The sequence below is a fragment of the Cupressus sempervirens genome, chromosome 8 (assembly GCF_028749045.1).
Source record: "Cupressus sempervirens isolate cs-2001-9-10 chromosome 8, ASM2874904v1, whole genome shotgun sequence".
Lineage (NCBI taxonomy): Eukaryota > Viridiplantae > Streptophyta > Pinopsida > Cupressales > Cupressaceae > Cupressus > Cupressus sempervirens.
Genome location: NC_143125.1, coordinates 328,082,936 through 328,096,538, shown reverse-complemented (window position 1 = coordinate 328,096,538; position 13,603 = coordinate 328,082,936). Strand labels below are relative to the sequence as shown.

The 13,603-nt window shown below is 34.1% G+C and overlaps 1 protein-coding gene across 1 annotated transcript; it reads left to right on the top strand.

Annotated features, from left to right (window-relative positions):
* The first annotated feature begins 3,108 nt into the window (after positions 1-3,108).
* On the top strand, positions 3,109-5,028 carry LOC149542689 (uncharacterized). The gene has a single exon (XM_089795748.1). The coding sequence runs from the start codon at positions 3,109-3,111 to the stop codon at positions 4,774-4,776; it is 1,668 nt and encodes a 555-aa protein (XP_089651874.1). The 3' UTR covers positions 4,777-5,028.
* Positions 5,029-13,603: the final 8,575 nt, after the last annotated feature.

Here is a 13,603-nt window from a genome sequence, read left to right as displayed (position 1 = left end):
GTGGAACCTGCCCTCAAGGACATGTGGTCCTAGGTTAAAAAGAAGATTGATAAGAAACTTAACAAATGGCACAATAGGGCATTATCTCTAGTAGGCAGAATTCAAGTTTGCCAGAAGATGTTGTCCTCCTACACTATTTACTATTCCTCTGCATGGTTTTTTTAACAATTATCAGATTGCTGAAATTCAAAAGTCCAATAGACAATTTCTTTGGGCTAATGGAAAGGGTAATAATAAAATTCATTCTATTAAGTGGGCTTGGTACCACACTGACAAGGCCCTTGGGGGACTTGGGCTGAAGGACTTAAGAATTCAGGGTATTTCCCTGTCTGCCAAATGGATTTTTCAATCCATGGAGGGTGACTGTCCTTGGAAAGTGTTAGTTATAAATAACATTGAGAGGGGTGTGCCTAGGAAAGCCAAATCTTGGACTAATCTCCCCTTTTGCGACCTCATTATTGGTAACTTTCCTATCATGGTCCAAGGTTCCACAGTTTTTAGATCTATTTGGAAGGCTTGGGACCATGTTAGGAAATTCATCACTAACAAGGATTTTCATTGTAATGATCAACTCCATGGTAAAAGATCAATTTGGTGGAATCTTCACCTAAATGGTAAACCTTTGGCCCTTACCCAAGGGTGTTCTGCGAGATTGTGGGCTGAGAAAGGTATTAAACAGTTCATAGATCTCTTTGAGCATAATCAAATCACTCCTTGGGATGAGCTTAAAAATAAATATGATATCCCTGATTCCCATAAAAGAACTTATAACATGATTGTGCAAGTTGTTAATGGTCTTCCCACTATATGCCATGTTGATTCTAAAAGGCACCTTAATTGTAAATGGCCTAGTGGAGTTGTCACGAATCTGCTTAAGGCCAAGAATATATACAGAATCTTTGATTGTAATACTGATATTATTGATCATGTCAATGTTGTTTGGTACTCTTCTTATGATGCTGATGTTTGGAAAAAATACTTTGATATCTTGTGGAAGAATTATGTTGAGCCTAAAATTAGATGCTTCAAATGGTTAGTCATGTTGGACAAGTTGCCTATTAAGAGAGATTTTTCTAATTCTGATTTTTGTAATTTATGCAGAGTTCCTTAAACTAGTAGACATATTCTTTTAGATTGTACTTTTGCTAAAGAAATATGGAGAATGTTTGGCATTGATTATCCTATTGATGTTAATATTCTTGATATTATCACTGGTCATATTAATGGTCTTCCTAAAGATGCCAATTTATTTTGGAATATATTGTCATCTAACATTCTCTGGTAGATCTGGAAGTGCAGGAACGAGGAAAGGTACCAAGGTAAGCCAAGGGATCTTACTGATTTTTTTTTTAAATTCACTTATTTTAAAATTTCTTTGCAGGTGCAAGCTACTATGCTGATCAAGCGAGACAAGATGAGAAGGTTCCTTCACGATGGGCATGTTGCTTTTTTCTACTACGAGTTGAAGCATGGATACCAATGGCGTAGAACCTTGGATGATCTGCAAGCTTTTGAGCACACTTGCATTGGGCTAAATAGAGAAATCAGTAAGAAAGTGAATGCTAGAAAAGAAGATTTATTCAGGCTAATGCAAATTCAAGAACGTAAAAACATCGTTTGGATGGAGGGTCCCTTTGGTTGGACTACTTGGGTGGTCAATTACTATGATGTTCTTAGTTAGTTAGTCCTTCTCTTTTTTTTATGTGGTACAGCTGAGTCCGTTCTTCCTTTGTAAGGCTTGGCCTCCTTGTTGATTTTTGTGATGGTACTTTCGTTGCTCTGTATTTTCTGAAACTCTTATATCTAATAGAAAAAAGAAAAATCTATGCATTATTTGGTAGATATATGACATTTAATCATAAAGTGTTTCAAGAGCATAAGTAGAATATCTCTCTTTATGTGTGCTAATTTGGTTTTATAATAGAATTTATTTATTTTAAAGAGGGGTAAACGCTTTGACCTGGAGCTATGAACCAGTGAGGCCACAAACGGGGGACTTCATCCCCATGAGATTTGAACCTTGATGGCAAGGATAACAACACAACAACTTAACCATCACAACACGCAGAATTTAACTATATCCTAGGCAAAGTCTATGATTCAAGTTATTCTATATTTCTATAGATCTATCTATTGAACGTTAATGAAATTTTATTAATTACATACATTTACATTTTATTTTTTTAATTTGTCTATTATCTTTAAACATATACTATTTAGGAATGCACTTTCAACATTATTACATAAGATGTAAACATATAGAAAATTCTAATATGAATATTATTATACAGATTTATAGATTATTTCATTTTTTTTAATAAAAATGTGTTCTATGTTTATAAAATATACTTATTTGTTGATCATTAATGATAACAAGAATGCAATTGAATGTATTGAAAAAATAATAATTTAAAAAAAAACATTTTATTTTTGTTAATTCAATGAATTAAAAAGAAACAAAGATTAGACAGCTTTCAAACAAATTTTAAAATTAAAAAATAGGTGTCTTTATATCAGCCTTCTTTAAACACGCAAATAAATAGATTACTGAAATTTGAGTGTCATCCCACCAACCATATCATCATTTTAATGCCTCTTATTTTACAATTTTATAAAAAATATTGACTACAAATACATGTAATTCTACAAATTTGAGTGTTTTCCACTTTGACAATGTTGTTTTCATGTGAAGGGATGGTTCAATGATTATCTAATAATAATTAGTATGCACTTATGGTCCTAATAGCAATAATGGCAATGGGCCTTTGGTCTGAAGTTGAATGGCTCATAAAGAGTCCATCAGAGATCAGGTCTTGCTGAGTGCAAGCTAAGACATCATAAGTAAGTAATGATACCGAAATGGGATGATTTTGACAACGGTGAAAAAAATTTAAAATAGTAATAACAAGGAACAAACTGAAATCTCGGAAAAGCATCATTAGGTTTGACAGTGCACATCAAATCAACGCATTGGATTGCCCGGGTGAACACGGCGCATTTAGGGTTGTATGTCCTTGACGCGTACCATCTCTATCCAGTGTTTGTTTTTAATCATTGCCTTCCTTGAACCAATGAATCATTGCCTTCCTTGAACCAAGGAACAGGCAAATGAGAAGAATTATGTTGGTTCAAATGCTTCGGTCAAGCACTTTTGCTCTGGTATCAGCATTTACAATTGCTTCCTCAGTATCCATACATAACACCTCCTATAATTCTCCTCATGTCTCGGCTCCCATGGATGAAACGTTTTCTGAGAAGTGGAGGGACTTGGAAGCCCTACTCTCTTTCAGAAATGACATTAAGGCCGACCCCATGCACTCCCTCTCCAACTGGACTTGTAACAATTCAGAAAATGTATGCTCCTCATGGAATGGTGTTTTGTGCAGAAAGGGCACGACTCACACAGTGGTGGCTATCATTCTCCCACAATTGGCATTGGAAGGTACCATTTCTCCCTCCATAGGAAACCTACCTTTCCTAGAGATTCTAAATCTCTCGAGCAATTATTTGCAGGGAAGGATTCCGTCTGAGCTTGGGCAATTGAAAGCGCTCTCAAATCTACTAAAGGGTTCCATACCCACATCTCTTTCTCACTGCACCCACCTTCAGTGGATAATACTTTCAACAAACAACTTGACGGGCAACATACCTGCACGCCTGGGTCGTCTAGGCAGTTTGAGGTATCTTCGTTTGTCTTACAATGATCTCACTGGAACCGTTCCGGATTCTTTCGTTAACTGCACGTTCCTCCAGTGGATAACACTTTCCAGCAACAACTTGTATGGAGGAATTCCTCACACACTTGGCAACTGCACATCGTTGAGGAAGATAAAGCTATCAGACAATTTCTTCACCGGAGGTTTTGATATCGGTTATTCTTCTTCTCTGAAAGTGTTGTCGGCACACACCAATAACTTCTCCGGAACTCTGCCAGCATCCCTGGCCAACTGTACGCAGCTTCAGCTGTTGGATTTCAGAAGGAACCGTTTGAGAGGCGAGCTGCCTTGGTACTTGGCCAATTTTCAGAAACTCAGAGTTTTGAGCCTGGGATACAATGAGCTTCATGGTCGCCTTCCTGCATTGATGGTAAACCGCCTTACCAATTTGCAGGTGTTGGATTTATCGAACAATATGTTTGATGGGAGAATACCCTCTAATCTTGAGAATCTCAAGGGTTTTGGTGTTCTAGGAGACCCGCAAGTGAGTGGAAATACACTGTACGAGGACATACCCATGGTAATAAAATGGAAGGAATACGGACTGGAATATGTACTGGCGGCAAATACCATACTTGACTTATCAAGTAACAATCTCAGCGGGTGGATACCAGAAAGCATAGGGAATTTGAGCAGCCTGAGGTTACTAAATCTCTCTGGAAACCGTTTGGAAGGTGCAATACCAGCTTCTCTTGGGCAGATATGGACTCTGGAGCAGTTGGACTTGTGTAGAAATAAGCTGAGTGGGCGCATTCCTGAAGAGCTCACTTTGCTGTCCCTTTTGGCCTACTTGGATTTATCTTCTAACAGGCTCTGTGGGGAGATACCCAGGGGGACGCAGTTAGAGACATTCACTGCCAAGGCATTCAACAGAAATCTATGCTTGTGCGGAGGGCCTCTGCAGAGTTGCAGTGCGAAGAACAAGGCCAGTTCTCCACTCCCATTAGCGACCACCAATTTCAAATCAATGTGGAGTGTGATTGATGAAAATGTGTCCATGGTTGCTCTGGCTTTGGGCTTCGGGACAGGCTTTCTTGGAACAATGTCAGTGATAATATGAGGCGACAGAGTTTGGTTTTGCATCAGGGCCATCAAAGTCCAAGGATTTTGCGGAGATGTAGATTCCCAACTATGTAGTTGGAGTTTGGGCTACAGCCTTCGTTTTTCTTTTCATTCATTCACGTCGGCAACCATAGCACCTGCTTAGTTGCACCATCTATTCTTCACTTCCAAGCTGTATTGGTTTCATTTTCGTGTTTGCAGGTTAGTTTGAATCGAGGAGGATTAGTATATTTGAAAGAAAGGTTACAAGTTTAAAATAGGATTAGATGTTTTTATGGAGTATGAGGCAGTTTTACAATTGTCATTTATTGATCTCAAAGTAAATTATCTAGGGTATTCAAATGTAAGTTTTTATATGAATTGTGGAAACTAATGTCTGTTAATTTTTCAGTATGGTAAACTGAAAAAAGAAAATATTTTATGTATTGTTCTTTTGTTTCAAAATTCTATGGTTTTGTGTGCACCTTAAGATTTTGAAAAAACAATTGTATATAGAGTAGAATAAAGCTACAAAATATACTGCATTTTGTTTGTAGAACATTAAAAAGTGTTTGATATAGACCATAAAAGAATGATATATTCTATGTAAAATATAATGTTTGTATTGTCTTTATTGGGATCCTAATCATTAGAGGCCTCTATAGATTTTCAAACATGTAGTATGTGTTTGAACTACACCCTAATTTTGCAGTTCACACATCTATATTCAAATCTACAACCATCATTAGTTGCACCATTCATTCTTTAGTTTCAAGGTCTAGTGGTTTCATTTCCGCCTTAAGAAAAAGTTGTATGTACATTTTATTTTTAGTAAGACTAGATGTTTCCATGAAATGCATGATGATGATTCTAATTTTAACTTATTAATTAATATAATTTAAAAATGTGAAGATGAAAGATGCATTCCTCTATTCCTACTTATTATTTAAAATATTTATAGATTTATAATTAATCATTCATCTTTATTAGGGAATATCTTTAGAAAATTTTCAATAGTTTAATTTATTTTTATCAACTTATATTTTGAATATTGTTACTATTTTCATGAAATTATATTTTGAATGTTACAACTTTGTGTTAAAATCAAATCTTATAAAAAAAATAAAAAATAAAATTGTTATTAGATATTCTTAAAAATAATTCCAAATATATTTATGTAAAACAAAATAGTTTAAAATATTTTATTTTGTATATTATAAAAATATTATATATTATAATTTGATTTGATTAAAATTGTATTGAATTTTGTATAACATGTGTAGTAGTCATATGTATTCTATTTTTATATGGTCAATTGTGATCCCACTATTAGTAAAATACAAGGAAAGAAGGAAATATCTTTAAGCCCTCAATAATTATAAAAGCAATTATGAGGTGGAGGATGATTGTACGGTTTTTAAGAAGGTTGTTTGATTATCAGATTGTGATGTAAAGGGGTGGTATGTGACATTTTTATCAATCATGTTGATTAATTAATTTTGGTATGATACTAAATGAATGTATAAATTTATTTGAAGAAATTATAAATATTAAAATCAAATTAAGTCAAAAGTGTGTGTGTGTGTGTGTGTGTGTGTGTGTGTGTGGAGGTATCTTTCTCACTAGAGGTCTCACCTCTTGAACCCTAAAGTAGTTTAAAAACCAAGACCATGGAGAACTACCTAGATTCTCAACCAAATTGTGCTACCCATGTGAGCTCAAGTAAAGTATATTATTAAAATATTATTTATTTTAATTTTATTTGATTACACAATTGTATGGAAATTAGATAGAATTAGAGATAGTTAAAGATTATATATTTTTATGGTAAAATTTGATCCCTTTATGATGTTTCAAAAAAAACAAAGAAGGAAACATCCTGAGGGTCTCAATAATTTTATAAATAATTATGAGGGGGAGGATGATTATATGCATTTGAAATTGTTTGTTTAATTATTGAAAACTACTATGAGGGAATATTATACTTGATTTATCAATTTTTTTTATATGGAAAGAGTTTATGATATTTTCTATCACTCAATTTGGTGTTAAAATAAATTTCAATGTGATACTAAATGAGTTTATCTAGATTGATTTGGTGATTTTTGTTAATTGAATTAATTCATTTTTTTCTATAGTTGCCTTTATTTGGTCCATCATAATTGTACACTACTCTATTTGTTTATTATTTAAGTTAATATTTATATTTTAATTCACATAAATTAAATTAAAGAATAAATTATTAAATTAATATTATTTATTCTAACCCCATCACATACCCCAATTTAATATATTTGGATTTTGAGATCTTATCAAAATTAGAAAGGGTTATTTTTGGAAAGGGAACATGAGGATAGTCCTCATAGAAGAAACAATTCACATGTTACACATTGAAGCCAAAAGTATACATAATTATGAATGATAATATACTACCAAACTTAACTCAACATAGTAAACATGATGTCTTCATTAAATTTTTGCAATTGTCCTCACACTAGCGAGTGCCAAGTATGAATATAGTATAAAATGTGCCTTCATGTATATATAGAAGATTTTTTAATCCAATAACATATCTTCCTACCATTTTTATCATGCCATCTCATCACCTACACTATGTAGGAATAGTAGTGTAGTGTAGAAATATACCTACTTACATCATGGCAAAGCATGTGCAAGAATAGTAGTGTAGTGTAGAAATATACCTACTTACATCATGGCAAAGCATGTGCAAAGATAGAAATTTTTACACATTGGCATAAACTAATCTCTAAATACTTGCAATACTACATTTAGCCCTATTTTGTGACACCACTTTCTAACATAGATGGCACATTTTGTGAAATTGCCATTTTTTTTCAAATGCACCCCAACATTGTCATAAGTATGATTGTCTAGGATGGGATTGTCATATTTTAGATGATAAAGAGATACTACAAAAAAAGACAAAAACCAAATTATTTCACAAGCAATCGCAAACAAAAGGGCATTATTTGGAAAAAAATGTTCCAGCACAAAATTTTCTTACTAGTGACTAAATGCTATAATATGACATATCATCAACATTACAAGGGTAAAGATGTGTACTACCTCAAGTTTATGTGATTTGAAAATGAAATTTCTTGAAACCTAATTTATGTGATTTGAAAATGAAAATTTTTGAAAGCTTATTTAGGTGATTTGGAAATGAAATTTGCTAGCTTGAAACCCAATTCTATTTCAAAGTGGAATTTCTTAAAACTATGAAAAATCTATTCAAAAATAGTATCAATTATGCTCTAAGAAAAAGTTATAACCCTTCGACATATTTGAGTAGCACAATTTTTGGCATGAATCTTTTTGGGAGGTCTTCCTATAAGAATTAATTTGCAGTAAAAATGCAACCCCCTAACCCAACTATACAACATGCCCATTCCCATGGCATTCATATTTTCATTTAATATCTATTAAGCTTGATTATGTGTCATGTCCCCATTGTTAAATGGGAATTAATAATTTTTTTTTAAAAAATTATAATATGATAATTTTATTATTAAACATAATAATAGAATAATGAGAGTATAATTTCATACAAGATTATAATATATTCTAAATAAATAATACATTAATATTATTAACAGACTAGCCTTTATGGATGTTGATCTCTTGAGGGGGTGATTCACTTCATCAAATAGGCGGACTGGAGGAGATTGTATCCTGGTTCATCTTGATAGAGCCCTCATTTCTCTAGACTAGATGCAAACTTACATGTGTAGACTCTCCCTTCTCTCCAGAGTTGGATTAGATCACTCGTCCATCTCATTCTCATTTAGCTCTCTAATGGCCAAATAAAACTTCCCCTTCCATTTTGAGAAGATGTGGACTTCCCACCCAGACTTGAATACTAAGATTTCCTCTTCTTGGAACATAGAGGTGGAAGGTACAACTATGTTAAGGATTGCTCAAAATTTGAAAAATGTGAAAAGAAATATCAAAGCCTGGAACAAGACGGACTTCGAGCATATCTTTGAGGACAAGGAGGAGAAGATAGACTAGCTTCAAAAGGTCCAAGAAATGATACAGAATGAAGGGTATAATGATTAGAATAGGATTGAAGAAAGGTCAATCCTTATAGAACTCCACAATATCATAAGTAGGGAAGAGCACTTTTGGAAGGAAAGATCCACAATTAATTGGCTTAAAGAGGTGGATTAGAACACTAAGTTCTTCCATCTTTCTACCTTAAAGCACTATGCAAATAATATAATTTCAAGCATAAAGAAGGGTCAGGTCATTTTGAAAAATGATAGTGAGATTGCAGAGGAGTTAGTGCAATTCTTTTCATCGATTCTATCTAGGGATTCTTTGCTATCATTGAAAGACCACAAGGAAACTTTGGCTTCAATCCCCAATCTATTACAAGACCATCACAATTCCATGTTGAAGGCAATTCGCACTATGCTTGAAATTAGTCAAGCCTTGTTTTCACTTCCAGCTAATAAAGCTCCAGGGTTGGATGGATTCCCAACCTTCTTTTTTCAGATATATTGGGAGGTGGTCAAAGGGGACATGGTGAAAGCAGTGCAAGAATTTTTTGGTGTTAGGAATCTGTTGAAGGAACTCAATGCTACCTTCATGATGCTTATTTTGAAAACCCTGGGGGTTGATTCGATGGATAAGTTTACATCCATTAGCCTATGCAATTCTTTTTATAAAATCATTTTGAAAGTGTTGACCATCAGGGTTCTCAAGGTGCTCCCTTTGATTATCTCTCCATAGCAAATAGGCTTTGTCCCAGGAAGATAGATCCTAGATTCAATAATGATAGTTCATGAAGTGATCCATTCCTTGGAAGTAGGGAAAATGGAGGGTTTCCTCCTCAAGTTGGACCTCTCCAAAGCCTATGATAAGGTGGACTGGGACTTCCTAAAGGCTGTTCTCCTGGCTTTTGGATGTGATGCCTAAGTATACAAACTTATCCTTCAACTTGTCTCCACCCCCTCTCTTGTTATTATTGTCAATGTTGCTCCCTCGAATTTCTTTTTCCCCTCGAGAGGGCTTAGATAGGGTGATCCTCTGTCCCCTATTTTGTTCATTATTATGGAAGAGTGTATAGGGAGGTTAATTTAGAGGAAAAGATAGGAAAGGACCCTACATGGTCTTATGCCATCCTCTCGATAGGTCTCTTTCAATCATTAGCAATTTTTGGATGACACAATTTTGGGTAGGGAAGCTACAGTTCAGGAGGCTAAAGTGTTAAAGAACTTGTGGGTATGTGCAGGATAATGGTGTACCAAACTATTTCCTTAAGTGGTAGTGAAAAATCAACAAATTAGGTTTATGTCAACTTGACACATAATTTTGAAGTGGTTATGGACTTTATATCAAAAAGTTGTAAGGAAATAATTTGTAGAAAATTGAATGTAGTTTCTAAACTATTAGGCCTTATCAGGAGAAAAAAAATAATTGATTGGTCAAAAGTTTGAATTTTAATGCAGTACTACAAAAATTTCAGAGGAAAAATAAAAAGTAGGTGTATGTCTGACCACCTTAATCAAAATCAAATGATAATATTTTTTTAATATAATTATAGATATCAAAATTAGACTCATGCCCAGATGTGATGCATATTTTTCGGTATTTTTATTCCAAATAAATAATTAAATATGAATTTTCTACCAAAAATTTTTTGGAAAAAAAAAAGTCTCATGTCTAACCACCTTAACTAATAGAAAATTTTACCAATTTTTTTTTTTCTTATACTAGGCGAAGCATAGAATGTGACGCAACTTTTAGATTTAAAAAATGTTATACCATTTGAAAGTTATAGCTATTTTTCAATCAGTATGTCAATCAACACTTTACAATAATCTTCATTGATAATTAACAAATAAATACTTATCGAATTCAGAATTTGACAGAAATTATATTGATGGAATCTCGAGAGCGATATTAAAAAACCTTTTTTGTTTCATTCAATTTCAATCAAAATAACATTGCCAGACGGCTACCCGAAGTCTAAGTATCACTAAAACCCTTTTCAAACACATCTTTTGGGTTGACCGGGTAGGCTTGGTAAATACCAAGCCTAATCGGATATCTAATTTCAAATCAGATATCCGATATAAAATTGGATATCCGATATGCTTCGGCAAAATTTGGGTGGGAAATTTCAAATCCCAACCCATTTTGGAGGGAAATTTGCATTTAAAAGTTATAGCTTATGATTTATAAATTATTTCACTTATATTACTATGTAAAGATGTATTTTAATAAATTATATATACATAATAACGTAATGTAAAGATATAAGGTATAATATATTAATATATAATAATATATTATGTTAATCTTATTAAAATCTATAATTATAATTTATATTATTATTATTTTTACTAAATATAATAATGTTATATATATATATGTATTATATATTATTATATTAATATGTATGTTATTAATATATATATATATATAATAACGTAATACATATATATATATATATATGAATGTATGTATGTATGTATATTATTAATATATATTAGTCAAAGGGGGTCATAGGTCAACCATTGACCCCCTTTGACGCATTAAATGATGACATATGTCAGTAGGGGTCCTAGGATCCCTAACGATATATTACAATGGTTAATATGGGTCAAAGGAGGTCATAGGGTGACCTATGACCCATTTTCACCCATTAAATGATAACATATGTCCCTAGGGGTCTTCGGACCCCTAGGGACATATTAGAATTGTTCATATTGGTCAAAGGGGGTCATAGGGTGACCTATGAACCCCTTTGACCCATTAAATAATGACATATGTCCCTAGGGATCCTAAGACCCCTAGAGACATATTAGAATCGTTCATATGGGTCAAAGGTGGTCATAGGGTGACCTATGACCCCCTTTGACCCATTAATGATGACATATGTCCCTAGGGGTCCTAGGACCCCTAGGGACATATTAAAATTGTTCATATAGGTCAAAGGGGGTCATAGGGCGACCTATGAACCCCTTCGACACATTAAATGATGACATATGTCCCCTAGGAAAATATTACAATGGTTAATATGTGTTAAAGGGGGTCATAGGTTGACCTATGACCCCCTTTGACCCATCAAATAACAAGATATGTCCCTAGGGATCCTAGGACCCCTAAGGACATATTAGAATTGTTCATATGGGTCAGAGGGGGTCATAGGCTGACCTATGACCCCTTTTGACCCATTAAATGACAACATATGTCCCTAGGGGTACTAGGACCCCTAAGGACATATTAGAATCTTTAATATAGGTCAAAGGGGGTCATAAGATCCTTTAACCCATTAACTAACAAAATATGTCGCTAGGGGTCCTAAGACCCCTAGGAACATATTAGAATGGTTAATATAAATCAAAGGGGGGCATAGGTCACCCATTAAATGACAACATATGTCCTTAAGGGTCCTAAGACCCCCAGAGACATACTAGAATGGTTAATATGTGTGAAACGAGGGCATAGGTTGACCTATAACCCTCCACGAGCCATTAAATGATGAGATATGTCCCTAGGGGTCCTAGGACCCCTAGGGACATATTAGAATGGTATATATGGGTCAAAGGGGGTCATAGGTCCCTTTCACCCATTAAATGACGACATATGTCCCTAGGGGTCCTAGGACCCCTAGGAACATATTAGAATGGTTAATATGGGTCAAAGAAGGTCATAGGATGACCTATAACTCCCTTTGGCCTATTAAATGACAACATGTGTCCTAGGGAGTCCTAAGATCAATAGGGATATATTAGAATGGTAATATGTGTCAAAGGCGGTCATAGGGTGACCTATGACCCTCTGTGACCCATTAAATGACAACATATGTCCCAGGGGGTCTTAGGACCCCTAGGAACATATTAGAATGGTTAATATGTGTCAAAGGGGGTCATAGGTTGAGCTATGACCCCCTTTGATCCATTAAATGATGACATATGTCCCTAAGGGTCCTAGGACCCCTAGGGACATATTAGAATGGTATAAATGGCTTCGACCCATTAAATGATGACATATGTCCCTAGGAGTCTTAGGACCCCTAGGGACATATTAGAATGGTCTATACAGGTCAAAGGGGGTCATAGGGTGACCTATGACAACATATGTCCTTAGGGGTCTTAGGTGTAATCACCTAAAAATGGTCATCTAAACTATTAGCCCCCTTTTCAACATTTTGGCGCCCACCGTGGGGCTTGAATCAAGTTTCTAGTTCCATTTGCTTTTATTTTTCATCTCTGGTTTTTTATAGCAGCATATTGGATCTAATCAAATGCTTTTGTAGAATTATCACTTTGGTTTTAAGGCCAACCCATAAGTAAATTGGTTTGAAGGTCAAAAATTTAGTTGGTTTAAAGATTTGATCATATCTTTTAAACCACTTGCAGTTTGGTTCTGAATTTTTTTTGGCAGGTTGGGTATATGCTCAAAATGTCTCAGTCCGATTTTCAAAGCATTTTGACATGATTTTTGGGAGTTATGAGTTTTTCTTAGTTTTTCATAAAAAGCAATTTATGATCGCAAATCAGCGAATTTTTTTTAAAAACTTACATTTTCAGAAAGGTTTTTTTATTCTAATGGGGGTTCTTTTTTTGTGTTTTGAATTTTGAAGTCGTATTAAAGATCAAAAACTCGATTTGAGAAATTTGGCCTGTTTTGACAAAATTGATCTCTAGAGCGCAAATGAATAGATTTTTTAAAATTTCTTGCATTTTTGGAAAGCTCTCTGATTTTTAATAGGGGTCTCTTCTTTTCATTTTCATTTTTGGATATAAAATCATAGTAAACAAGTCCAATCTTGTTGACTAGGTCAAAATCAAAGAGTAAAAATGAAAGCTAAG

Bases quoted from the DNA above. Each gene is read 5' to 3' on its own strand.
- LOC149542689 (XM_089795748.1), top strand. From the start codon at position 3,109: ATGAGAAGAATTATGTTGGTTCAAATGCTTCGGTCAAGCACTTTTGCT.